Source organism: Coregonus clupeaformis, chromosome 23 (genome assembly GCF_020615455.1).
Source record: "Coregonus clupeaformis isolate EN_2021a chromosome 23, ASM2061545v1, whole genome shotgun sequence".
Taxonomy (NCBI): Eukaryota; Metazoa; Chordata; class Actinopteri; order Salmoniformes; family Salmonidae; genus Coregonus; species Coregonus clupeaformis.
The window spans coordinates 5,535,298-5,563,271 of NC_059214.1; the positions used below are offsets into that span (position 1 = coordinate 5,535,298).

A 27,974-nucleotide genomic window follows, 5' to 3' on the forward strand; every position below is an offset into this window, starting at 1 on the left:
ATGTTGAACATCACTAGAGATGAATGTGATTGAAAGAACCGGCATTTTCATCAGGATATTTTCTACTGTTTAAAATTTTCGGCTTATGTATTTTACTTACTTGATGATGGAAGTTATAGGCCTACTGCTGCATTGGCCTATAGGCTATGTCTGAGTTCTATGCTCTAATTTCTTTAGCCGCCAATGGATCACAGTAGATCAATGTGTCCATATGGCAGAGGCTAGTGCTCTGCCATAGTTGAATTTGAACTTTTAGATTGATCATTTTACTTCAGATTTGTATGATTAACCACAGGACAATGATTTAGAGAAACAAAAACTTTATTATTGAAATTTAAAACTGTTCCCCGAAAATGTGCATTTATAAATATTCATAACTGGCATGCAGATCGGTAGAAATGGTAGGATAAATTATAAGCTTCCCCAAACTTGAAACTCATGAGCCGCCTAAATGTGTGCAAGCGCCTGCACACAAAGGATGTCCCGTGAAAACAAGGGGGATGCCGCCGGGTAAATGTGAGGCCTGGTGAGAATATTATCAAGTGCTTGTCAAATTGTGAATGAGAGACTGATTACGTGTGTGCAGCCTGCTCAAACAAAGCAGAGCTCATGCCTTTCATGGGACTTTTTTCAAATCATCATTAGAATGTTTAAAACATCTATACATATAGCCCAATGTTTGTATCACAACTAAAGTTGCATAAATAACTAAATTAAGCGTATAGGTCAACACAGAATAGCCGCATGTACGCACTCCCTTGGAAATCATTTGGAGAAAATATCCTTTCTATTTTATTCAGCTATGTTCAATTGTATTTTTCATACTATAAAATAATATAATGCCACAGAATTCTAAGCAAATCTTGTCTGCTAAATTAACTAGTGTAGTACACAGCCATATGGCATAGCCAGATCAGGGCCTAACATAAGGACAACTCATAGTATGCTATTCTGTTCTTCTGAAATAGACTACATTTTCTTCATATCATGTTTCTTTAGACCTAAAATAAATAATGGCTTTATTGTGATGGTGTAGGATATTAAATGGATTTAGACTTTTTTTAAATGTAGATGTTCCAAAGGTCTGCATCAGTGGCTTGTAGGATACGCGGGGAAGCCAGGAGATGCTAAACGTGTTTGTTAATTAACGGTCATTTACAGTGAAACCGGAGGTTATTTGCATGACAATCACCGGCTGACAAAATTTCATGACCACCACAGCCCTATTTGTGCCTCTAACCTTTTCTCTCATTATTATTCACGATTCATTCATGATTATCCGTAATCATGGTAGCATCCACATTAATGTAGCAGTATTCAGAAACATTATATTCTTATTTACAATAAAACGGACAAAAATTACACAATACATTATTTACCATTCATTTCTATTGGGCACAAAATAATCAATCACAACCGAAACAAACTGCAAATGCATCCAAACAGTTTGTAGAGTCACAAGCTTGATTTAGTCATTTGGTGCTTGGAATATGAAACCAAATAGTAAACTTTTGACTACTTTAATACACATATGTGTACAAAACATTAAAAACACCTGCTCTTTCCATGACATAGACTGACCAGGTGAATCCAGGTGAAAGCTATGATCCCTTATTGATGTCACTTGTTAAATCCACTTCAATCAGTGTAGATGAAGGGGAGGAGACAGGTTAAATCATGATTTTTAAGCCTTGAGACATGCATTTTGTATCTGTGATATTCAGATGGTGAATGAGCAAGACAAAAAATGTAAGTGCCTTTGAACCGGGTATGGTAGTAGGTGCCAGGTGCACCGGTTTGTGTCAAGAACTGCAACGCTGCTGGGTTTTTCACGCTCAACAGTTTCCCGTGTGTATCAAGAATGTCCACCACCCAAAGGACACAACTGTGGGAAGCATTGGAGTCAACATGGGCCAGCATCCCTGTGGAACGCTTTCAAATAATTGAGGCTGTTCTGAGGGCAAAAGGGGGGCCTGCAACTCAATATTAAGGTGTTCTTAATGTTTGGTATACTCTGTGTAAGTGAATTTGTCCAAATACTTTTGGTACCCTAAAATGGGGGGACTGCTAAAAGTTCTGTTATATGAATGAAAATACCCTCAAATTAACGCCAATAGTCTGCAGTTTAACCTCAGTCATGTTATCATTTCAAATCCAAAGTGCTGGAGTACAGAGCCAAAACAACTAAAATGTGTCATATATACTGACCTCACTGTATAAAGAAAACATGATCAGATTAAAACAAACCTTCCATAGTTGGCTAGACTGTAGAAAAGCATGTGCTATATTGTGAGGCTGTGTGAAAAGTCTATCCCATAAGAGTGATTTCTGTCTCAAATTGTTGATAATGTGGGCTTCAAACATTCAGAATAACCTAGGTCACACTACATTACGTTGCACTGATATGTCAACAAGAATTGCTCAACTGAATTGCTCTGTAAATAAACCCATCTCTCATAGCAAAAGTTTGATTTGATTTAGTCCTATTCTTTAACGTAGATTTTTGGTTGAGATGGAGACGTGAATCGAACATATCAATGATTAATTTGTAGTCAAACTGGAATTAAAGCCAGACAAGTCAGTGGCACAGATGGAACTATCTAAGTAGAATATACATTTTGATATTTGGTTGCGTTGTCAACTAAACACAGTTCAAAATAACTTTTGCAATAGTAAATAGCCTGTTAACTTGTCGACAAGTTAACAGATGATATGTTGGATTCACGTCTCCAACTCAACCAAAAATAAAAGTTAAGAGGATTAAGCTAGTGGCTCAGAATAAACTATCCAAGCAGTAGATGCATCTCCTTTAAAAGTTTATTTTGTTGCGTTCTCATCCATACACAATTCAATATTACTTTTGTAATACAGTAAATAGCCTAATGAGTAACACATCCATGGCCACATTGAGAGTACTGTAACTATAATGTACTCTTATGTAATCATAGAAAGCAGGCATGGTCAAGATAGCAAGCAAAGGTTGCGTGTCTCTGGAGATCTTCACAATTGTTATAATAATCTCAAATCACTTGCACTATGCATAGGGTACGTACTTTTAATATAATCTCAACTGCAGTTAGTTGGGATTGGCCCTTTTTAAGTTGTTGTTTGATGTAACATTTCACTATAAAGGGGAGAAAAGTTAATCAAGCATTCAAAAAGAAAGTAAAACTGAGTGTTGCCTTTTAAAAACAAAAACATACAGGTGAGAAGAATGCATACCACTGGCAAATTGTAGCAAGTAAGTGAAACCTGTGGGCTGTATCGAAAATGTCTTAGGCCAGTTTCCATAAGGGGAAATACGGCATCTTACCCCAGTAACCCCACCTTTTAAGCTATAGCTATAAAAAGAACCATCGCATGATACACAGATCTCCATACATCTTTTTGACCCTGAGGAAGTGTCCTTATTTGAGCTGATATGCCAGCGCATGATCACCCACTCCTAAACTCTGAATTATTTATTAAAGTTGTTTGCTACAGGCTACAGTGCTTTTGGCATTGTTGCCTTTTTCATCATTTTCCAGTACATTTTCAAACTGGACTTCACCTGTCCTTGTCAGCCGTATTATAACAAAATAGCCTGCATATTTTATACGTTGCTGCCTTTTCTTATATTGTTTTTTGCCCTGATGCTGATGGACCCACAGCGCATGAAAATCTGTAGAGGTGAATGCAGTTTTGTTTGTTACGCAATGCTTTTCCTGAGGTCATTATCAGCTGGACTTTTATGGGTGATAACAGCACTCATTGATGGAGACTGGTTCGTGTGTTGCCTATCTGTAAACACCAAAGAGCAACTATCATGCAAAGATCCAAAAGACTGGACAAAAGAAGAAGCAGCAACATTCCGTCGCTATGTAATGTATTCTCGGGTAAGTAACCTATTTAATTAATGTACTGTAGCTTATGGGAAATAATTTTCTAATTATGAATATCCTCATTACTTTCAGACATTAGGATTGAGTATTTTGACAGTTATCTTGGCTGCGTGGGTTTTGGTAACATCCAGAGGCAAGTCATATCGGGAATATCTGTATGATGTGTACTATGAAGAGGCTGAAGACAAAAAGACAAGAACGGAGGAAGAGGACAGAGCAATGCATAAACTAGAATCAGAACGCTCACAGGATGAACACACTCTTGAGTGAAGGCACACAGAGTGGATGACCTCGGAGTGAAGAAAGCATTAATGGAGGCTCTCAGAGTGGACCCCAGAATGGAGGCTTGGAGCATCAAGATGAACATGGATGTTCAGATGAAGCATCCTTACAGACTGATCAGAACTATTATCATGAGACAGAACCTCCGGAAGACTGCTCTGACAGGTCGGAAGAGGAATGTTTTCTCATCACGAGAAATGTAAAGTAAATCACATAATTAACATGTAAAGTTTCCTTACAAAATGTTATTGCCAGTGGAAAATATTGGTTGTTAATAACCCCTGGTTTTGCAAGGTGAGAAAGGTGGTTGAGTGTAAGCAATATCTGTCAGCAACCTCAGAAAAAGGCAAATCCAAAAATGTTGAGCACCAGATTTTACATAACTTAAAACATCAGCAAATTGATTAATATTGCCGGTAGCCTAACGCTACTGAACATTTTAGCTTGAGCAATGTGTATTTCATGAAATTGTATATATTTCTAGTGTTGTTAAGAATTAAATATTACTCCATGACCCCTCCCCTGTATGTACTTGTCTGAGTTAACATGCCTGAGTTTTATTCTAAATAATTTGACTGGTGGTTTAGGGACTTTCTCATTCAGTGGGACAATCATTCCATCATCTCAGGTTCGAAAAACTTGGAACTGGGTATGGTTTTAACCAGGATATTTTCAAACAGCCAAAGTCATAACACCTACTTTTGTAATACATCTGGCTGTACATTTGTATGATTACTGATTGTATTGTCTGTATTATTCATAACAAAACTGGGGAATCACCAGTCAGATGGATCATTATCTGCTATTTGCCACTAAAAATGATTCTCATAGTGATTTATGAAGACCCTGGGTCATTTTCACTGGTGGATTATTTAGGATGCTTTCTGTTGAAACAGCAACTTTTTGTTTATTTTTGTTATTAATTCAAAATCTAAAAATACATATTTTCACCCATTGCAGTGATTGTTTTTACGGAATTCATGCAACTTTTCATACTCCAAATAAGCAGTTTGATCAACTGTAATGAATAATATTTTATTCAAAAACATCCACATCCTTGAGGAAGTCATCATAATCAAACACTAGCAGTTTACAGACACAACATAACATGTAAAAAATAATTAGGATTAGAAATAACATGACCCAGCAGAGATACAAGTCAGTCCTATAAATTACACTTAAATGTATTCAATGAAAATACCATGTGACCTGACCAGGAGAAACTCAAGGCCCTTGTCATAACACATGGAATACAGTATGTGAAAACAGAGCGCAGGATATGGGAAATAAAACAGTACACAGTTAGTAGGCCTGAGGTTCTGCAACCTGCCAGAAGACCATATAGAGAATAGTAGCAGCAAAGCATTCCAGCAAAGTAGTGCCAACCACATTAGCCACACTGTGTGCCAATATGTAGTGTAGGGCTCAGTAGCCAACAAGAGCAAAGGGGGGTTTTCATCAACCAGATTCATATATACAGCAAGTGTGAACCTTTTACAACCATAACATAAATCTAGCATACTACCTGGTCCTCAGTCTGGCTGCCCCCACCACCCTAACTTCCTGGTCGTCAGACCCCAAAGATGACCCTGAGGTCAGCCAGGGAGAGCTTGGTGAAGGAGGCTCCAGTCCCTGACAGCACCTTCTGTGCGAGCTCCTTCTTCTTCTCCTGCAGAGTGGAGATCTTATCCTCCACTGTGCCCTCACACACAAACCTACAGGGACACACATGCCTGTGTAATCACTCACATCAGCTTTATACAATGTCTTTATCTAAGCTTTATCCAACAGGGCACAACCTCGAAATATGTAAATGTGTTTTTCCTACAGTATCTTTGCAACCAAGCATGCTCTTACCTGTGAATGGTGACGTCTCGGTGCTGACCCACTCTGTAGATGCGGTCACAGGCCTGGTCCTCTAGAGCTGGGTTCCTGACAAAACCACAGTATAAATCAATAAAGAACACTCAGCTGGTAGTGGTGGATGGGTGTGTGTGTTGTGGGTCTCACCAGTGCATGTCCATGAGGAAGAGGTGGTTCCCTCCAACCAGGTTAATGCCCACTCCTCCAGCACACAGAGACACCAGCATCACCTAGAAACACAAAACAGAAACATTGTCTAAACTCTGCCCCTACACTGTATCCAAAACTTACAGTAGGTAGAGCCTTTCACTGTATTTTATGGTCACGGTTGTCCATACGATACCTGTGGTCCTTTAGGGTTGGTGTTGAACTCCTCGACCAGGTCCATGCGGCGTTTGGGGTTGACAGTGCCGTCGATGACAGCGAAGCTCAGGCCCATTCTCCTCAGGTGGACGGCCACGACGCGAAGCATGCTGGTCCACTGGGACACGATCACACTGACAGACAAAGACAATGGATGATTATCTTATATGATTATTGTACAATCAAACTACAACATAACGACACATGCATTCAATCACTTTCTGACTGCACCCCTTCAGATTTGAACGAAACCTTCCAAACATGTTTAACCATGGTGGAAGTGGTCAGAAAGTGACCTTTTGAACCTGAATGCCAAAACATTCATTTACATTTACGTCATTTAGCAGACGCTGTTATCCAGAGCGACTTACAAATTGGTGCATTCACCCTATAGCCAGTGGGATAACCACTTTACAAATTTTTTTTTTTTCTTTTTTTTTGGGGGGTAGAAGGATTACTTTATCCTATCCCAGGTATTCCTTAAAGAGGTGTGGGGTTTCAAATGTCTCCGGAAGGTGGTGAGTGACTCCGCTGTCCTGGCGTCGTGAGGGAGCTTGTTCCACCATTGGGGTGCCAGAGCAGCGAACAGTTTTGACTGGGCTGAGCGGGAACTATGCTTCCGCAGAGGAAGGGGAGCCAGCAGGCCAGAGGTGATAGGAGATAGAGGTGCTGAACGTTGACCTATTTTGCATACCCCACCCTACCGTGAGGGAAACATTTTCTATTACCAATAAACCTTTATTCGTCATGGACTTTAGTTGTCTATCAAGCTCTTCTATATACAGTGGGGGAAAAAAGTATTTAGTCAGCCACCAATTGTGCAAGTTCTCCCACTTAAAAAGATGAGAGAGGCCTGTAATTTTCATCATAGGTACACGTCAAATATGACAGACAAATTGAGGGGAAAAAAATCCAGAAAATCACATTGTAGGATTTTTAATTAATTTATTTGCAAATTATGGTGGAAAATAAGTATTTGGTCACCTACAAACAAGCAAGATTTCTGGCTCTCACAGACCTGTAACTTCTTCCACTCGTTACCTGTATTAATGGCACCTGTTTGAACTTGTTATCAGTATAAAAGACACCGGTCCACAACCTCAAACAGTCACACTCCAAACTCCACTATGGCCAAGACCAAAGAGCTGTCAAAGGACACCATAAACAAAATTGTAGACCTGCACCAGGCTGGGAAGACTGAATCTGCAATAGGTAAGCAGCTTGGTTTTAAGAAATCAACTGTGGGAGCAATTATTAGGAAATGGAAGACATACAAGACCACTGATAATCTCCCTCGATCTGGGGCTCCACGCAAGATCTCACCCCGTGGGGTCAAAATGATCACAAGAACGGAACGGTGAGCAAAAATCCCAGAACCACACGGGGGGACCTAGTGAATGACCTGCAGAGAGCTGGGACCAAAGTAACAAAGCCTACCATCAGTAACACACTACGCCGCCAGGGACTCAAATCCTGCAGTGCCAGACGTGTCCCCCTGCTTAAGCCAGTACATGTCCAGGCCCATCTGAAGTTTGCTAGAGTGCATTTGGATGATCCAGAAGAGGATTGGGAGAATGTCATATGGTCAGATGAAACCAAAATAGAACTTTTTGGTAAAAACTCAACTCGTCGTGTTTGGAGGACAAAGAATGCTGAGTTGCATCCAAAGAACACCATACCTACTGTGAAGCATGGGGGTGGAAACATCATGCTTTTGGGCTGTTTTTCTGCAAAGGGACCAGGACGACTGATCCGTGTAAAGGAAAGAATGAATGGGGCCATGTATCGTGAGATTTTGAGTGAAAACCTCCTTCCATCAGCAAGGGCATTGAAGATGAAACGTGGCTGGGTCTTTCAGCATGACAATGATCCCAAACACACCGCCCGGGCAACGAAGGAGTGGCTTCGTAAGAAGCATTTCAAGGTCCTGGAGTGGCCTAGCCAGTCTCCAGATCTCAACCCCATAGGAAATCTTTGGAGGGAGTTTAAAGTCTGTGTTGCCCAGCGACAGCCCCAAAACATCACTGCTCTAGAGGAGATCTGCATGGAGGAATGGGCCAAAATACCAGCAACAGTGTGTGAAAATCTTGTGAAGACTTACAGAAAACGTTTGACCTGTGTCATTGCCAAAGGGTATATAACAAAGTATTGAGAAACTTTTGTTATTGACCAAATACTTATTTTCCACCATAATTTGCAAATAAATTCATAAAAAATCCTACAATGTGATTTCCTGGAAAAAAAATTCTCATTTTGTCTGTCATAGTTGACGTGTACCTATGATGAAAATTACAGGCCTCTCTCGTCTTTTTAAGTGGGAGAACTTGCACAATTGGTGGCTGACTAAATACTTTTTTCCCCCACTGTATGTCTGACCAGGACTACATCATCCAGATGACATCAAACATTTGTAGTCTGAACAGGCTACATTTAAGTGTGTGGTTATACCTTTTCTGAGCCTCACTCTGCTGCCTGATCTCCTTTAGCTCTGTGAGAATGGCAGCGATCTGAAACAAGAACATTAAGAGAATAAAGCAGGTAGTAGAGTATATAGATGCACAGGATAACCATATAAAAACAAACATTTTAGTGTACAGAGGGGCAGTTGACATCACCTTGGTGCTCTCGTGGGTGTCCTCGAAGAGATCGGAGGCGAATTGGCTCCCGTTGAGGGACACGGTGGCTTTAAGGTCGGGGCCTGAGGGCTCGGAGGAGAGGCACAGGGCATTGAGCTGCTCCTCAAGGGAGAGAGTGATCCCATCCCCCTGCAGCTCAGACGGATCCAGGGTCTTTGAATAAGACACAAAGAGAACACCAGGTAAAGACAGACTAAACTTACCCAGAGTCTGTGGAGCAAGACACACACAGAGAAGAGCAGCAGGTAAAAACAACAGATGCCTGTTCCATAGACCCCAGAGATCAAAGAGAGGAGCGCAGGTAGAAGTGTGTGTGTACCTTCTTCAACAGAGACAGATGGCAGCAGCTCTGTCTGAGTCGGAGCAATAGAGACAGGATGTGAACAGTGCTGGTGGGGCCCTGGGACGAGGACACAGAGTCCGTCTGGGACACTCCAAACTCCCGGGCCACTGGGGGGGAAGTACGACGACGACGACGACACACATACACAATAAGAACACACATTGGTATTCTGTTCAAAGACACACAAACAGATACCTTTTTTAAACAGAAAGAAAGTTGACCTCCCTTACCCTTGTCGAAGGGATTGGAGTTGTCTCCCTTTTTACCGGTGTCGCCCTCATGTCTCTTCAGATAGTTCTGCAGAGTGGACCTAGGAGAAAAAGTTCAAAGAATCAGTCATCCAGGTGTCATAAGCCATAGACCCAGAGAGAGAGGTTTCTGATACCAATCAGACAGTTGTTACCTGGACTGTGCGAACACCACATCGTAAACAGACTGCTCCTCTTCAGACAGCTTCAGGCGATGCACCTCACAGGTCCGATCTGGCAGATTCACCTGGAAAATGAAGAAGGAAATCAAGTCAGCTCATAATCCACATTACATTTACATTTTAGTCATTTAGCAGACGCTCTTATCCAGAGCGACATACAGTTAGTGAGTGCATACATTTTCATACTGGCCCTCCGTGGGAATCGAACCCACAACCCTGGCGTTGCAAACGCCATGCTCTACCAACTGAGCTACACGGGACTAAAGTGTGTGTGTGTGTCATGTACCAGAGGTTTTCCGGTAGAGTCCATCTGGTCTTTGGTGCGTCGGAGCAGCAGAGTTCTGGTCAGAATGTTAAGTCTCTCTCCTCCTCTCTTAGAGCCGTTGTCTACCTGGGTTTTCCACAGCTTGTACTCATCAAATGGGGCGCAGCGCAGAAACCTGACAAACACAGACAGAGACTTTCCCAGAGGATTCTGTGGAGGGGGTGTATTGTTATTGGACATGTCCAATATGTAATGATGTGTGTAATATAAGGGTAGAGTAAGATATGGATGGACTTACTTGAGCAGGGCGTACATATCCAGTAGGTTGTTCTGGATGGGGGTCCCAGTAACAGCCCACCTGGCCATGGCCCTCAGCTTACACACAGCCAAGGAGGTCTGTACCTTGGGGTTCTTGATGTTGTGGGCCTCGTCCAGCACAATGCGAGCCCAGGCCACCCGCATCAGAGGAGGCAGGGCTGATGGCTGGGGAGAGGGAGCGAGATGGGACGTCGTCGTAGCATCATTAGCACCATAAATACATTACACACTGTTTATCTCTGTGTGTTTATTCTTACCGCATCCTCAGAGTCCTTGCTAGGTTTCTCTGCGTCCTCCTTCTGGACTGGGACCTCCTTGGAGACAAGGCTGTAGGTGGTCACCACCACATCATGCTCAGCCAGCCTATCAGAGAGCAGGAAATAGAAAACAAATAAAATGTGTGCCAAAATCAACTTGTACACTTGACAGTGTGAGAGTCTTTTAGGTGACACAAGTGTGTTAAACTCAGAGAAGCAGATGACTCGGGTGTGTGTCCCTTACACTTTGGCGTTCTTCTGGCGGTTGGGCCCGTGGTACAGGTAGATACTGAGTCGGCTGCTCTTGACGTGTCTCTCAATCTCCTTCTTCCAGTGATGAACCAAAGAGGCAGGGCAGATGATCAGAGTGCCCTGAGACACCACCAGGCTAGAGTCTGCAACACAATACAGGGTATAACAAATATATCATAGACAAGTTACTAAATACATTATATATATATATATATATATATACACATTGTTTACATACAGTTGAAGTCTGAAGTTTACATACACTTAGGTTGGAGTCATTAAAACTCGTTTTTCAACCACTCCACAAATTTCTTGTTAAACTATAGTTTTGGCAAGTCGGTTAGGACATCTACTTTGTGCATGACACAAGTAATTTTTCCAACAATTGTTTACAGACAGATTATTTCACTTATAATTCACTGTATCACAATTCCAGTGGGTCAGAAGTTTACATACACTAAATTGACTGTGCCTTTAAACAGCTTGGAACATTCCAGAAAATGATGTCATGGCTTTAGAAGATTCTGATAGGCTAATTGACATAATTTGAGTCAATTGGAGGTGTACCTGTGGATGTATTTCAAGGCCTACCTTCAAACTCAGTGCCTCTTTGCTTGACATCATGGGAAAATCAAAAGTAATCAGCCAAGACCTCAGAAAATATATTGACCTCCACAAGTCTGGTTCATCCTTGGGAGCAATTTCCAAACGCCTGAAGGTAACACGTTCATCTGTACAAACAATAGTACGCAAGTATAAACACCATGGGACCACGCAGCCGTCATACCGCTCAGGAAGGAGAAGCGTTCTGTCTCTTAGAGATGAACGTACCTTGGTGCGAAAAGTGCAAATCAATCCCAGAACAACAGCAAAGGACCTTGTGAAGATGCTGGAGGAAACAGGTACAAAAGTATCTATTTCCACAGTAAAACAAGTCCTATATCGACATAACCTGAAAGGCCGCTCAGCAAGGAAGAAGCCACTGCTCCAAAACCGCCATAAAAAAGCCAGGCTACGGTTTGCAACTGCACATGGGGACAAAGATCGTACTTTTTGGAGAAATGTCCTCTGGTCTGATGAAACAAAAATAGAACTGTTTGGCCATAATGACCATCGTTATGTTTGGAGGAAAAAGGGGTCGACTTGCAAGCCGAAGAACACCATCCCAACCGTGAAGCACGGGGGTGGCAGCATCATGCTGTGGGGGTGCTTTGCTGCAGGAAGGACTGGTGCACTTCACAAAATAGATGGCATCATGAGGAAGGAAAATTATGTGGATATATTGAAGCAACATCTCAAGACATCAGTCAGGAAGTTAAAGCTTGGTTGCAAATGGGTCTTCCAAATGGACAATGACCCCAAGCATCCTTCCAAAGTTGCGGCAAAATGGCTTAAGGACAACAAAGTCAAGGTATTGGAGTGGCCATCATAAAGCGCTGACCTCAATCCTATAGAACATTTGTGGGCAGAACTGAAAAAGCGTGTGCGAGCAAGGAGGCCTACAAACCTGACTTAGTTACACCAGCTCTGTCAGGAGGAATGGGCCAAAATTCACCCAACTTATTGTGGGAAGCTTGTGGAAGGCTACCTGAAACGTTTGACCCAAGTTAAACAATTTAAAGGCAATGCTACCAAATACTAATTGAGTGTATGTAAACTTCTGACCCACTGGGAATGTGATGGAAGAAATAAAAGCTGAAATAAATCTATCTACTATTATTCTGACATTTCACATTCTTAAAATAAAGTGGTGATCCTAACTGACCTAAGACAGGGAATTTTTACTAGGATTAAATGTCAGGAATTGTGAAAAACTGAGATTAAATGTATTTGGCTAAGGTCTATGTAACTTCCGACTTCAACTGTACATGACCAAATATATCAGAATACGAGTTAATAATTACATGAGAAGATGCCATTTGATATTACCATTTTTGGAGATCCAGCCTTCCAATTTAGTCTCTTCCTCCTCCTCCTCCTCCTTCTTCTTCTTCTTCTGGGCCAGAATGAGAGCGATCATGGTGAGGGTTTTCCCCAGGCCCATGTCATCAGCTGAGGATTAGGGGAGAAATGTTGTTAAAGCATTTTCTGAACGTTTCTGAAATACTCTGGGCATTCAACTCCTTACAAAATCCCTGGGGCTGCTGCAATCAAAGCAACTACATATACAGGCTGGTTGACCTTACCCAGGATCCCTCCACAGGGTTTCTGTGTCTCTCTCCACAACAGCCAGGCCAGGGCACGTCTCTGATGGGCCAGTAGAGGCACCTGACCAATGATAACGACCACAACATCACAGCAGATTAGGGTACCATACCCATAGACAAGAGTATATACAATATGAGGTTTAGAAAGGTTGAGGCATTGAGTAGTGTACAAGGATGTCTTGCCTTGATGCCTTTGGGGTCCGTAACCTCAGTGTCGGGGTCGGGGCAGGATTCCAAGGAGCTGTGGAGGTGGTCAATGGCCTCAGAGGTGGCATTCTTCACCGCTAGCAGACGGTTGTCTGTCATCCTGCCTCCATAGAACGCTTGGCTCTGGGGGTTCACTGGACAATCAGGGACAGACAGAAGATTATCTGACTAGAGCAGGATACAAGAATACCAAGTGTGTGTGTGTGGCCCTGTTCTATACCTCCATACATCTGAGTGTATCCCTGGCTGAGCTGCAGCCCCATTGAGCTGGTGGAGGCCTGGTACTGGGGGGGGGCAGGAGCAATGGGCAGGAGGATGGTGCCTCCCGGGCAGCTGAATGGGTTGTACTGGCTGGGAGTGGGCATCGGTTTGGCATCACCATCGCCACCCTGAGGCTCTAAAAACAGACCGTTAAATTACAAACATTCAATTGTGTTTGAAGTACCTACAATGACAATACAGTAGGCAATGTTGTGGTTAGCCAAACAGTCCAGCATCTAGCTAGGGTCTTACCTGGCTCAGTGGAAGTGCTGAGGTTGAGAGACTCCAGTGCCTCCTCCAGGTCTTTGACCTGACTCTTCAACCTCTCTCCTTTATCGGGCAGAGCAGACATATTCACCACCGACAGAGTGGCCTGAGAGAGGGAAGGAGAGTTAAATATGAACTATTTATTTCAGTGTACATTCTGACACACACACACACACACACGGGTGTCCTTCACCTTCTTCTGTGTGAGCTGAGCGGTGAGTTGGCTGTGCAGGGCCCTGGGGTCCTCCTGCTGACCTTTGACCTGAGAGGCAGGCTGGAACCCTGGGAAGGATGTCAGGGCTTTCTGGACCAGGGCCACTGGTACTAGAGTCGTCGTCTGTGTACCTGGCTGAACCGACACAAACTGGACATCATCTTCATCAGAACTCCACTCTCCAAACTGGTTCCCACGATGGGACTTGTCCTGGCTCTGCTGTGATGATGAAGCAGTCATTTTCTCTGCCTCCTTATCCTGTTCAGTTGTTGGAGTGGAAAGTCGCTGCGCTGGTTTATCGCATTGTGGGATTGGGGTTTTGGTCTTCTCTGTGCTCTTAGGTGCCTGGGCGTCTTTAGAGGTAGTGCCATTTGAGTCGGAGTAGCTGCTCTTCTTCCTCTCTGGGCTTGGCTTTTTCCCAGCATGCTTTCCAGACTCTTTGAGGCTATTGATTGGTGGCTCTCGTGGAGAGTATCCATGACGACCCTTTGAGGCTTTGTGTGTGTCCTCTGTATCCTGGGGCTTCGGGCTTTTCTCAGCCTCTCTTTGGCTGTGTTTGTTTGAGTTCTTGTTTTTGTCTTTCGTCTCCTTGGCAGTCTTTTCTTTCTCCTCAGGTGATGTTTCAGCACTTTTCTTATTCTCCTCAACTGATACTCTCTTCTTTATCTTCATCCCTGCTGGAAGCTGTTTGTCTCTCCAAGACTCAGAGGGACTCGACATCCCCCTCTCCTCCTTCCCCATACCTCGACCATGTTCGCTTTCTTTACCTACACTCTTGTGATGCCTCTCATTCTCTCCACCTTTCTCATTCTTTCCTTCGCCCTCATCCTCCAGTCTCCCTCCATCTTGGAGTCTCCTCCACTCTGACGTCTGGTCGGTCTTGCCTGGGGCCTTGAATGGATTTCTCTCTGGGGGCAGGCTGGAAGGCTGCAGCTGTCTGTCAGACAGTGGGCTGCATTTCTCTGCCTCTGGCTGCAGGGGTGGAGCACTAGTCAGCCATTTTGAAACACATTCAACAAGTGCTTGCCATGACAGTAATAGGCTATGAACTAGGCAATGCATACTGTATGTTCATCATTACCAGTAGTTAGACGTGCTTACCGCAGTCCAGGGAACATTGCCACACCACCTCTGACCTGCTTTCTTCCCCAAAACACATCGGTAGTACAACCTGAGAAGAGAATAGAGTGAGACACAGTATGATAATACACCTGAACGCAAACCATAGATCATAGCTAAAGTTAGAGGAAGCATCCACACGCATGCACACAGACATACCTGTAGCCCTGCTGCTGCTGACTGCGGATGAGAGTCTGGAGTTCCACCGTAGAATCCTCATGAAGCAGGCAGTGGGAGGCCGGGATACTAACAATAGCCATAAAACAGACCAGTCATATCAGTAAATGACTATTGTATAAGTCCTGTACTTTGTTAGATGTCTTTTGAGAATGCCACTGTCAGATATCAGTTGGGATGTAGCTAGTGCTCTTCATGTGAAATGTCTCCAGGAGTAAAGAGAAACATGCATCAATGAACTGACATGAGAGAACCACTTACCCTGCTACTTGGGTGAAATCACAGGGAGACCCCTGTTGACGCTCCCCGCACAAGTAGAAGCTTTTACCCTTATTTGGCCCTTCTTTCACTCCTGTCTTCAGCATGCATGTGCTGCCTGGTTAGTGTAAAGTCAAATAGATGAAAACATGAGTTCATATTCAGTAAAACACGTCTTTCTCTTACTAACGTTATCACCGTTATTGGCTGATATGATAGCTCAATGATGTTAATATTATTATTAGGCCGGTGGCTAGCATCATATTCTACCCCAAGAGATGAAGAAAACACCATTGAGCCATGTTCCCAAACTGCTAACGTTAGATAGCTACAGTAGCAAGCCAGCATACGTTTCAGAAAAGCATCTCGTTTCAGCAGGCACGAATAACAAGATAATCATTATGACAATATAACACTGACTATGTCAAAGCAAACAATATACACATTTACCGTGGGTATTGCATAGTACTATCTCCATTATAAAGAAAACTTTCCGATAATGGTCAAATTCGTTCAAAAGTACAAATGCGTTTGAACTTCTTGAAACTTCAAATTGACCAATTGGAATTGTGTTTGAAAACACCTTCCGGGTCATTAATTTAACCTTAGTTACTACATTACCCAGATTACAATGCGACCTATTTGTCTCTCTCTCGCGGGCTTTGTTTTGGTGTGGCGGCACGCTTCGAAATCGCGAAACTCCCATTTGTTGTGTGCTTTCAAAACGAAAATACATTGGATACATGTACTTGTCGCATGTAAACAAGGTACGTTATGCATGTTCGCTATGTATCCATCATTATATAATTAAAGCACAACTTTTGTCTTACTTGCCACATGGTAAAACTTTGTTGCAAGCTTGCTAGTTAGCTAGCCAAACCAAGGCGTTGTCAATGCAGTGGCAGGTAACGCGTTAGCCTGCTAACCAAGCTGTTGTAGTTATCTGTTGTTTCCAACATTATAAAACATATGTCATTTAGCACACAATATGTCATGTTAGTTACAGGTACTTTACAATTCAGGGATCTACAACTTCTTGCAACTAGTGTAAAATGCACAATGGAAATGCACAGTTGGCAAACTATACTGGACCGTTACTTAGGTAGTAAGCTGTTGCCAACAACAGTCCTTTTAAACTGTCATTTTTTGTATCTAAAGCCTAACTAACGTTACACTGTGACATGCATAACTAGCTAAATTAGGTAGTTAGCCACTTGATCGTGCATGCTGAATGAGGCACACCTTCTTACTCTTGACCTGTCTCTAAAATCTGATTTAATCTCGGATTAGCCCTGTCTGGAGAGTACCTTCATGTCATCTCCAGTTGGGTTGCAGGCTCAGCAGTCCCAAACAAACTTCCTAGCCCGATGGATGCCAAGCAGCTCCAGTGCCGGGGTTATCCTGAACCCCTCCCTAGACCTGGCTGAGTCTCTTCGACACCGCTCTGTCTGGGGGTCCAGGGTCGTGGACGACTCCTTCGCCTCTCAATTCGTTCCACTCCCGGTCTCCAGTAGCAGCAGTTGTCTCAGTGTAAATTCTCTCGTCCATGATGCTGAGTCCGGGACAGAATTGAGCAAACAGAACCAGCGACCTGGGGATAGGCCTTTGTCTGAAAGACAGTTTGCTGGACTGCAGACAGCGGCGTCTCAAGGGTTGACATTACATGGAGAGATGGACAGTATGGAGAAGTTGGTAAAGCAGTCTCGGGACCTTCCCCTGATACTGGAACTCGAACAGGTAAGAAAAAAAACATGATTTAATGGCTTCATAAAATATTTGAGATGATGATGACTAAAATGACTGTTTGGAATGGCTTGTCATTTCCAGGTAGGTAGGCCTACAGTAGAAGTCGGAAGTTTACATACGCCTTAGCCAAATACATTTAAACTCAATTTTTAACAATTCCGGACATTTAATCCTAGTAAAAAGGCCCTGTTTTATGTCAGTTAGGATCACCACTTTATTTTAAGAATGTGAAATGTCAGAATAATAGTAGAGATTTATTTCAGCTTTTATTTATTTCATCACATTCCCAGTGGGTCAGAAGTTTACATGCACTCAATTAGTATTTGGTAGCATTGCCTTTAAATTGTTTAACTTGGGTCAAACGTTTCAGGTAGCCTTCCACAAGCTTCCCACAATAAGTTGGGTGAATTTTCACCCATTCCTCCTGACAGAGCTGGTGTAACTGAGTCAGGTTTGTAGGCCTCCTTGCATTTTCAGTTCTGCCCACAAATGTTCTATATGATTGAGGTCAAGGCTTTGTGATGGCCACTCCAATACCTTGACTTTGTTGTCCTTAAGCCATTTTGCCACAACTTTGGAAGTATGCTTGGGGTCATTGTCCATTTGGAAGACTCATTTGCGACCAAGCTTTAACTTCCTGACTGATGTCTTGAGATGTTGCTTCAATATATCCACATAATTTCCCTTACTCATGATGCCATCTATTTTGTGAAGTGCACCAGTCCCTCCTGCAGCAAAGCACCCCCACAGCATGATGCTGCCACCCCCGTGCTTCACGGTTGGGATGGTGTTCTTCGGCTTGCAAGCAACCCCCTTTTTCCTCCAAACATAACAATGGTCATTATGGCCAAACAGTTATATTTTTGTTTCATCAGACCAGAGGACATTTCTCCAAAAAGTAAGATCTTTGTCCCCATGTGCAGTTGCAAACCGTAGTCTGGCTTTTTTATGGCGGTTTTGGAGCAGTGGCTTCTTCCTTGCTGAGCGGCCTTTCAGGTTATGTCGATATAGGACTTGATTTACTGTGGTTATAGATACTTTTTTTACCTGTTTCCTCCAGCATCTTCACAAGGTCCTTTGCTGTTGTTCTGGGATTGATTTGCACTTTTCGCACCAAAGTACGTTCATCTCTAGGAGACAGAACGTGTCTCCTTCCTGAGCGGTATGACGGCTGTGTGGTCCCATGGTGTTTTTACTTGCGTACTATTGTTTGTACAGATGAACGTGGTACCTTCAGGCGTTTGGAAATTGCTCCCAAGGATGAACCAGACTTGTGCAGGTCTACACATTTTTTTCTGAGGTCTTGGCTGATTTCTTTTGATTTTTCCCATGATGTCAAGCAAAGAGGCACTGAGTTTGAAGGTAGGCCTTGAAATAAATCCACAGGTACACCTCCAATTGACTCAAATGATGTCAATTAGCCTATCAGAATCTTCTAAAGCCATGACATCATTTTCTGGAATTTTTAAAGGCACAGTCAACTTAGTGTATGTAAACTTCTGACCCACTGGAATTGTGATACAGTGAATTATAAGTGAAATAATCTGTCTGTAAACAATTGTTGGAAAAATTACTTGTGTCATGCAAAGTAGATGTCCTAACCAACTTGCCAAAACTATAGTTTGTTAACAAGACATTTGTGCAGTGGTTGAAAAATGAGTTAATGACTCCAACCTAAGTGTATGTAAACTTCCGACTTCAACTGTATGTCTAGTGTTGTACAACAAGGACATAAGCACTGCAGCCCGTAGTGCTGTTATCTAGGCAAATGCTTTGTTGTAATTGAGGCACTGATTATTGATGTTGTGTGCTGTATTTTGAAGCAGTGCTTATTGGTACTGTAATGTGCCATGTTTTAGCTGAGGCAGTGGCAGCAGCACATGCAGGAGCAGCTGAGAGCCTACCAGCTGGAGGAGCTGGTCCGTCTCCAGGAGGAGCAACAGGGGCTACTGAGCATGGTGCATGTGGCTCAACAGGATGGAGCAGGTACTGAAAACACGCTCACATTCCCTGTTATTGCTGTGTCATTGATGTTATTCCGGTGGTATTACTGAGCAGGCTGGATGGAGCAGGAAGCTCCAGTTATTGAGTTTGACAAGACTGTGTGGTTTCCCACAGATTACATAGAGACCTCCAGGTTGACGGGAACAGACTGGGGAGAGGGCACTCTATTGGGGGACGCCCCCCTCTCTCACAGACCCCCAACAGCCCAGAGCTTCCCTATAGGCCCCCCACAAGGGCCTGTGTCTTCCCAGCTTTGGAGACAGGGTCCTACCTTCCAGCAGCCTCCAAGGGGCCAGGAGCAGGAGGAAGAGTATCAGGACCAAACACTGGGTAGGAAAAGTGCTTACTGGGGGAAAATGTACTTACCATGACTGTGATATGTGGTTGTCTCACCTAGATACCTTAAGCGGGAGGCACTAACTGTAAGTCGATCTGGATAAGAGCGTCTGCTAAATGTCTAAAATGTCAAATGTGCCCAGGTGCTTAAAAGCATTTAAAAGTGCTTTTACATGAGCATTGACTCAAACTTTGTTGTAACTCACACAGGGACAGAAGCATGGAGTAGTCCACACAAACATCAGCTGAGTGGGGATGCTGATCATATGGGTGATAATGAGGAGATGGAAGAAGTCACGTTATCCCCCCATTTTGCTCCCTCTATGACTGAAGACTGCAAAGCATACAGAGGAGATGACAGTGAACTAAACTCACAGGACAGGTAAATGTTTAATTTCATATTTGAGATGAAAACATCTAAACATGATTTATTTCACTATTCTCAGTCAACTTACAGTACAGACTACAAAGTGATTTAGCTATGTGTTTATATGCTCTACTCCAGACCCATTAAACCAGGAATAGAGGGGCAGAAGCAGACGTTTGAGGAGCTCCTGGAGGAACAGCTGAGACTGGAGGAGCAGAGACTGAAGACCACCCAGCAGCAGCAGGTCAGAGACTAACCCTATCATCGCTACACTACACTAAATATGGGCTGTAGATAGACTAAAAGGGTAGCTCACCCAAGTGACAAGTTTGAGGTCGATTTAGGTATGGTGGTCTTTGGAGCTACAGTACCATTCCCTTTTTTGGGGGGCATGCAACATTGCTAATGCTAAGCTGTCTCTCCATCCCAACAGAGCCCAGAGGCAGTTGAGGGAGCCAGTCCAAGAGCCAATCCCAAAAGGGCCTTCCTGAGGCGAGGGGAGGGCCTCTCCAGATTCGCCAACAGAAGCAAAGCTCCTTTACCCAACAGTCGGAGACCCCAAAAAGACCCCAAACCCCAGGGCAAGGTCAGCACCCGTTGGACCTCAGAGTCCAAGCCCACCCAGAGGGTCAGTCAGTGGCCACCCATACAGCGCAAGACTTCTGTGCTCAACAAGGAGAACAGACCCAGAGATCCCTGCTCACCCCTCCTGGACAGTGGCAGACCAGAGAGCAAGACAGCCCAGCCAGACTCAGTGAGACCCGGAGTCCTGGGCAGTCACCACAGACCGAACATGGCGACATCTGACCTTCTGAGACCTAGGGTGGTGATTAGTAACAAGGTGGGTGGGACTTCTCAGCCTGTGAATAGAACTCCTGCAGCTGTAACTAAACAGTTTGGGCTTGAGGAGAGGACTGGGGCCCTGCAGAGGAATGGAATTGGTCCACTGAGACCGGATGGCGCAGCAGAGGGAAAACCAGGCGTTGTTCCAGAATATTCCTTTGAGCTGTCATTTCAGGAGAAGCTGCAGCGCTGGGACTGTGACCATCACAAGGAGTGTGTGGAGCTGGGAGAGTTTGAGCTGCTGGAGCAGGCAGCCGAGGAGCTCTCTTTCTCCTCCAACTCATCCTTCGTCATGAAGGTTTGTAATGTCTTTTTATAATGTATGGCATACATTTTTGGGGGATGTTTCACAAATGAATCCTACACAGTTGCTTATTAAATGTAAACCTACAGGTGCTGCAGCTGGACCAGCAACACCCCCTCCATGGCAGCTGGGGGCGCCACCCGCAACGCCTGTCCTCCACTCCAATCAAATCCCCCAAACCCTCGCCAACTAAAGGGGTTCACAGCGGAGGCACCAGTAAAAGTGGCCTAGGCACAGGGACCAGCTCCTCTGAATCACCAGGAGTATCTGCTGTGAGGGCAAAGGAGGTTGTGATGAGGGAAAACAGCAAAGCCACTGAGGAGGAAGATGAGGTGAGTGACCGCAAACAACATGAGGAAATCTCTGATGTCTCATTCCACAGTAGCTCTGAATTTGGGGATCGGGAGGAAGTAGCCCGACCGCCGTACCAAACTATACTTCCCAGCAACCTCTGGGAAAACCCGCTCCCCACATCCAACCCTCCATACGACAAGAGGTCATATCAGGACAGAGAGGGGGGCTCAGGCCAGGCAGAGGGGGGTGGGGAGAGTGAACTTGACGACTCCACCCTATTGAATGACAGAGAAGAGGGGGAACGCGAGGGTCGGTTGGTGTTTGATGACGATGACACCTGGAATGACCTGGAGGAGGCTGGCAGCATCGTTGAGGACCACAGCAGAACAAAAGGCGCTGCTACAGGAAACAGCCACACTCTCACAGTAACAGGAAACGACATCTCACCCCCAGAGAGGATGCTGAATAGAAAGGTGGCTGTGGCCAAAGGGGTGGAGCTGGAGAGAGTGTCAGTTATCACAGCAGCCAACCAGGAGCCAGATCCTCCTCCCGCCTCCCAACTTATGGCCAGGCTGTTCCCCTCACTGAAGCCCAAGACCCAGGTCCCTCCTCCACCTCAACCAGAGCCTAGGAAGACTGAGGATGGACCAGGTGAGAGAGACAGTGCAAACACACTCTTAACCCAGGGGAGCACCTCAACAGCAGCTCTCCAACTTTTTTCCCTTCCAAAGTTGGTCGCACCAGCATTAAACTCTGTGTGTGTGGTCAGGCCAGCAGCAGCAGTCCTGGCAGCTGAGGGAGAGGCTGGTGGAGCTGGAGCTGGAGATAGAACGATTCAGGACAGAGAATGCTGCCCTGGCCAGACTCAGACTGGAGAACGAGAAAAACCAGGAATATCTCAGGTATCAACCATCTGGTCTGAACTGGAATGGGACAGTTTTCCCCTCATTCAATGGCATTGTTACAAAATGAATATTTAGTAACCCCCATATTAAATTGATTAATATTGGGTATAAAAGTGTCTGAAAAACATTGATTTTGTCTCTATTCCAGGAAGGAGAGGGCAGAGTTTGAGCAGTGGAAGGCTGAGGAGCTGGCCCGGTTTGAAGAGTTCAAGAGGGAGGAGACTAAGAAGCTACAGAAGGAACGCAAGGTGTTTGAGAAGCACGCCTCCGCCGCCAGGGCCATACCAGACAAGAGGGAGCGCGATGAGATCCAGGTGAGACACATTTTTACATTTGAGTCATTTAGTAGACGCTCTTATCCAGAGCGACTTACAGGAGCAATTGCCTTGCTCAAGGGTACAGCAACAGATTTTTCACGTAGTCGGCTCGGGGATTCGAACCAGCGACCTTTCGCTTACTGTCCCAATGCTCTTAACCGTTAGGCTACCTGTCGCAGACACACACACAGGTCTTGTATCCCCCAACGACCCTGCCTCGTACCCCTCAGGCCCTGAAGCAGCAGCAGAGTTCCCTGCAGGAGGAGCTGAAGCGGAGAGAGAGCCGCTGGTCCACCACACACAGCCGTCTCCGGCAGCAGATAGACTCCCTGAGCTCAGACAACAGCGCCCTGAGAGACGAGGTCCGCACCCTGGAGAAACTACGCCTCAGCACCTGGAGGAAGACTGGGACGGACAGCGACAGAGAGGAAGACAGGCGGGAGAAGGAGAGAGAGCGGGAGGGACCCGGGCCGTTGGACAGCAACATTGCTTTTGGAGCCAGGGACCTCAAATCAGCAGTGAGTTTACAGATTTACTACTACCACCATTTTGTGATTTTCCTGTTTTATTCTCTGTGTTCTGAATTCAACACGACAGTTATAAATTGTCATTTGTTGGACTAATGCAGTTTGTGTGTTCAGAGTCCTGACACAGTGAGGAGCAGCCCACCACAGAGCAGTATCCCCTGTAGAGGCAGCCCTGCCATTCAAGGTACAAGGAATGCAGCTACATATGGACTAATCATGATACTTTCCATGGACTCAACAAAGGGAGTTAAATCAAGAAATGCTATTTATTTATTCAGTTATATGTGGAGGTATTGTTCTACATTGTGTTGTCTATCTTTAACAGAAGGTATCAGGGGCATCCTAAAGAGGTCAGCCCCTACACCAGCCGCAGCACCCGGTCCCGCTCACAGTTACAGCTCAGAGGAACAACCATCTTCTTTGACCAGAAGTCACCACCCAGCACAGAGCCACGACCACTCACACAACCTGTCCCCTGTGAGTTACGGCCACACAGCCTTCATCGTTCACATTTAATCCCAAAATGCTCTTTATAACGGATGCAGTTGTAGCAAATTGGGATGCCGTGTGTTAGCAGCATGAATACGGAGTTGGTTGTAGCCTTGATCGGCGTCTTCGTCCCCTAGTCTAAAAAGGATTACCACAGATGCCAACTACCGGTACAAGGAATCCTCACTCCGCTAGTGAACGTGCCAAGGGGTGCATTTTATACCGTACTAGCGTGTAAGCATAACCATAATAGCACCATTCAAAGCATTTAGTTGCAACTCTGATTGTCGCGTCTGTAGATTGGTGGTCAGTATCTAGTTGGCTAATGTTAGTCGCACAGGTGGCAGGCTACCTTAATTTAACATTTGCGCTACCCAGTTCACCAGCTCTGTAATTTGCTGGCCAGTGATGCTACCTACAGTAGCACGTTCACTAGCAGCTGTAGCTCAGTTGGTAGAGCATGGTGCTTGCAACGCCAGGGTTGTGGGTTCGTTTCCCACGGGGGGCCAGTATGAAAATGTATGCACTCACTAACTGTAAGTCGCTCTGGATAAGAGCATCTGCTAAATGACTAAAATGTAAATCTGACATAAATCACTAGCCTTTTTAATGGTTTAATGAAATAACCTCCATAATGCTATACACCCATAGAATTACATAATATAATAGGATCTCTGTGTATACACCACCATTGTTGTTGTGGTGTTTGAATGTAGACTGTTTTTACCCACAGAGGGGTCGAGGTCTACAGACTGAGTCCACAGAGGTCAAAGAGCAGCAAAAGCTAAGTCAGGATGTCATCATCCATCCTGATGGAAAGGTGAGGGGGGATGAGGATTGGGAGGGAATTTTGTGAAAATACTTTTGAATTCAGTTTGTCACTCAAAGCAGGTATTGTCTCAGAGCCATACATTTTATTAAGAGTTCGGCCCGGTTTTAGAACGGACGGCATGTTTGCGCCTTTATTCTCAATGTTGATATAACAATACGAGAGCGCCACCGACAATTCCCTATGAAATTACTGTAAACAAGCAAAATGGAGCAGCGAATTTAACAGGCGTTGTTATTGATTAGCATTCGTGATAATGGGTATCCAAGGCAGTACTGTGTTGTCGTGTCAACAAATTGCATATCTGCTTTCACTGGACATCTTCATAGTTTTCAAAACCTATCAGTAATAAACAACACAAGGTGGAAGCATCAATTATCACTTAGCAACAGCTATGGAGGAGATAGTGGCGCTCTCGGAACGATCAGACAGAAACCGCATTGACCCAGCTTTCTAAATAATGCACACGGAGTCTACGGCAGGGGCGGCAGGTAGCTTAGTGGGTAAGAGCGTTGTGCCAGTAACCGAAAGGTCGCTGGTTCTAATCCCCGAGCCGACTAGGTGAAAAATGTGCCCTTGAGCAAGGCACTTAACCCTAATTGCTCCTGTAAGTCGCTCTGGATAAGAGCGTCTGCTAAATGACAAAAATGTAAATGTAAATGTACAAAACACTAGGAACACCTTCCTAATATTGAGTTGCACCCCCTTTTTGCCATCAGAACAGCATCGACTCAAGGTGTCGAATGTGTTCCACAGGGATGCTGGCCCATGTTGACTCCAATGCTTCCCACAGTTGTGTCAAGTTGGCTGGATGTCCTTTGGGTGGTGGACCATTCTTGAAACAAACAGGAAACTGTTGAGCGTGAAAAACCCAGCAGCGTTGCAGTTCTTGACACACAACCGGTGCGCCAGGCACATACTACCATACCCCGTTCAAAGGCACTTAAATCTTTTGTCTTGCCCACTCACCCTCTGAATGGCACACATACACAATCCATGTCTGAAGGCTTAAAAATCCTTCTTTAACCTGTCTCCTACTCTTAATCTACACTAATTGAAGTGGATTTAACAGATTACATCAATAAGGAATCATAGCTTTCACCTGGTCAGTCTCATGGAAAAAGGTGTTCCTAATGTTTTGTACACTCAGTGTATATGACTGGATTGTATTAATGGATTTACAGTACCAGTCAAAAGTTTGGACACCTACTCATTCAAGTGTTTTTCTTTATTTTTACTATTTTCTATGTTGTAGAATAATATTGAAGACATCAAAACTATGAAATAACACATATGGAATCATGGAGTAACCAAAGAAGTGTTCAAATATTCTTCAAAGTAGCCACCCTTTGCCTTGACAGCTTTGCACACTCTTGGCATTCTCTCAACCAGCTTCATGAGGAATGTTTTTCCAACAGTCTTGAAGGAGCTCCCACATATGCTGAGCACTTGTTGGCTGCTTTTCCTTCACTCTGCAGTCCAACTCATCCCAATTTTAGATATTGGTGTCCTTTAGTAGTGGTTTCTTTGCAGCAATTCGACCATGAATGCCTGATTCGTGCAGTCTGTTACTTGAACTCTGTGAAGCATTTATTTGGGCTGCAATCTGAGGTGCAGTTAACTCTAATGAACTTATCCTCTGCAGCAGCTGTAACTCTGGGTCTTCCTTTCCTGTGGCGGTCCTCAAGAGACAGTTTCATCATAGCGCTTGATGGTTTTTGCGACTGCACTTGAAGAAACTTTAAAAGTTCTTAATTTCCCAAATTGACTGACCATGTCTTAAAGTAATGATGGACAGTCGTTTCTTTGCTTATTTGAGCAGTTCTTGCCATAATATGGACTTGGTCTTTTACCAAATAGCGCTATTTGCTGTATTCTGCCCCTACCTTGTCAGAACACAACTGATTGGCTCAAACGCATTGAGGAAGGAAATTCCACAAATTAACTTTTAACAAGGCACACCTGTTAATTGAAATGAATTCCAGGTGACTACCTCATGAAGCTGGTTGAGATAATGCCAAGCGTGTGCAAAGCGTCTCTCCTTTGAATAATCTCAAATATTTTGATTAACACTTTTTTGGTTACTACATGATTACATGTGTAATTTCATAGTTTGTTTCCACTATTATTCTACAATGTAGAAAATAGTAAAAATAAAGAGAAACCCTTGAATGAGTAGGTGTCCAAACTTTTGATTGGTACTGTATGTAGTGCTTTTCCAGGATCTGAAAGTGCTCTACATTGACTGGGGTATGTGTTCCTGTCTAAGATGGAGAGGGTGCTGGCCTGTGGCGGGAGACTTATCATCTTTCCCAATGGGACCAGGAAGGAGGTGTTAGCAGACGGACTGACAGCCAAAGTCACCTTCTTCAACGGGGACATCAAGCAGGTCATGGCCGACCAGAGAGTGGTGAGTTACTGACAGTGACCCTTCCCTGGCCTTGGTTCAACACCTTTCTTAATCAGTGGTGCAGATATCTTAAATGGGATATTAAACAAATGAATCCCCGAGCTGTGTGGTAGGGTCTTAACTAATGTGGTCCTCTTACAGATCTACTACTATGCTGATGCCCAGACCACTCACACCACCTATCCTGACGGCATTGAGGTTCTGCAGTTCCCCAACAACCAGACCGGTGGGACTTGATCGATTGCATTTATTCAATGGAAACATTTAATTAATCAACTTAATTTCCCCCCTTCTCTACCACCCTGTTCTGACCCAAAACGTGTATAAGAAGTCCTCATTTCCTTCTGCAGAGAAGCATTTCCCTGATGGTCGTAAGGAAATCACATTCCCTGACCAGACAGTGAAGAACCTGTATCCAGATGGGATGGAGGAGAGTGTGCTCACTGACGGGACCATCATACAAGTTAACCTGTAAGTCCATGGAGCTTACATCTGTGTCTGTATCTATCCATGTTCTCTACACTGACATGCATCTGATAAAATGAAGAGTTCCCAATCTCTGTATGTCTCTTTCGTGAAGTCAGTGGTTTTAGGGGTGGTTTAAGTGCGTCTCTCTCGTATCTTTCACCACTGTCCTCATGTTCACATTCTCCTCTCCTCCAGGGATGGCAGTAAGGAGATCCAGTTCAACACAGGCCAGAAGGAGGTCCACACAGCAGACTATAAAAGGAGGGAGTACCCAGATGGCACTTTGAAGACCGTCTATACAGACGGCAGACAAGAGACCCGCTACCCCACCGGACGCCTCAGAGTCAAAGACAAGTACGGCAACGTTGTCATGGACAACAGGCCCTAGGACTGTTTACGCTAAGGCTGAATCACAATTGAACATTTGTTTGTGTGAGTTTAATGTAGTGCGAGTGGCTGTTTTATTTGTAAAAATGTCTAATACATGCTGATTGTACATTTATTTTGTAAAATAAAATGTTTATCAAATCACTGC

General features: G+C 44.3%; 2 protein-coding genes across 5 annotated transcripts; one reads left to right on the top strand and one right to left on the bottom strand.

Annotated features, from left to right (window-relative positions):
- Nucleotides 1–5,179: 5,179 nt before the first annotated feature.
- On the bottom strand, nt 5,180–16,147 carry ttf2 (transcription termination factor, RNA polymerase II). Its single transcript, XM_041844483.2, has 23 exons — nt 16,051–16,147; nt 15,604–15,718; nt 15,325–15,411; nt 15,148–15,217; nt 14,026–15,018; nt 13,818–13,938; nt 13,525–13,701; nt 13,281–13,438; nt 13,077–13,158; nt 12,820–12,942; nt 10,883–11,033; nt 10,639–10,744; nt 10,362–10,546; nt 10,085–10,238; nt 9,772–9,863; nt 9,599–9,678; nt 9,345–9,475; nt 9,005–9,178; nt 8,838–8,896; nt 6,370–6,523; nt 6,174–6,256; nt 6,021–6,095; nt 5,180–5,878 (listed from the first exon to the last, which is right to left on the bottom strand). Exons 1-23 carry the CDS (start codon nt 16,076–16,078, stop codon nt 5,734–5,736), a joined length of 3,543 nt encoding a protein of 1,180 aa, XP_041700417.2. The 5' UTR covers nt 16,079–16,147; the 3' UTR covers nt 5,180–5,733.
- A 123-nt stretch (nt 16,148–16,270) lies between these two features.
- Nucleotides 16,271–27,967, top strand: LOC121536872 (centromere protein J). Of its 4 annotated transcripts, XM_045206516.1 has the most exons (19): nt 16,271–16,367; nt 16,891–17,337; nt 19,206–19,332; nt 19,465–19,680; nt 19,897–20,068; nt 20,192–20,297; nt 20,487–20,894; nt 21,072–21,194; nt 21,290–22,145; nt 22,264–22,396; nt 22,548–22,713; nt 22,947–23,234; nt 23,358–23,427; nt 23,569–23,720; nt 24,466–24,552; nt 26,831–26,971; nt 27,113–27,197; nt 27,322–27,442; nt 27,635–27,967. In XM_045206516.1, the coding sequence occupies exons 1-19, from the start codon at nt 16,344–16,346 to the stop codon at nt 27,825–27,827; spliced, it is 3,915 nt and encodes a 1,304-aa protein (XP_045062451.1). In that variant the 5' UTR covers nt 16,271–16,343; the 3' UTR covers nt 27,828–27,967. The 4 variants fall into 4 exon arrangements, with proteins under 4 accessions (XP_045062451.1, XP_045062449.1, XP_045062450.1 ...); XM_045206514.1 differs by having other exon boundaries at nt 20,487–21,194; XM_045206515.1 differs by having other exon boundaries at nt 16,294–16,367; nt 16,925–17,337; nt 20,487–21,194.
- Nucleotides 27,968–27,974: the final 7 nt, after the last annotated feature.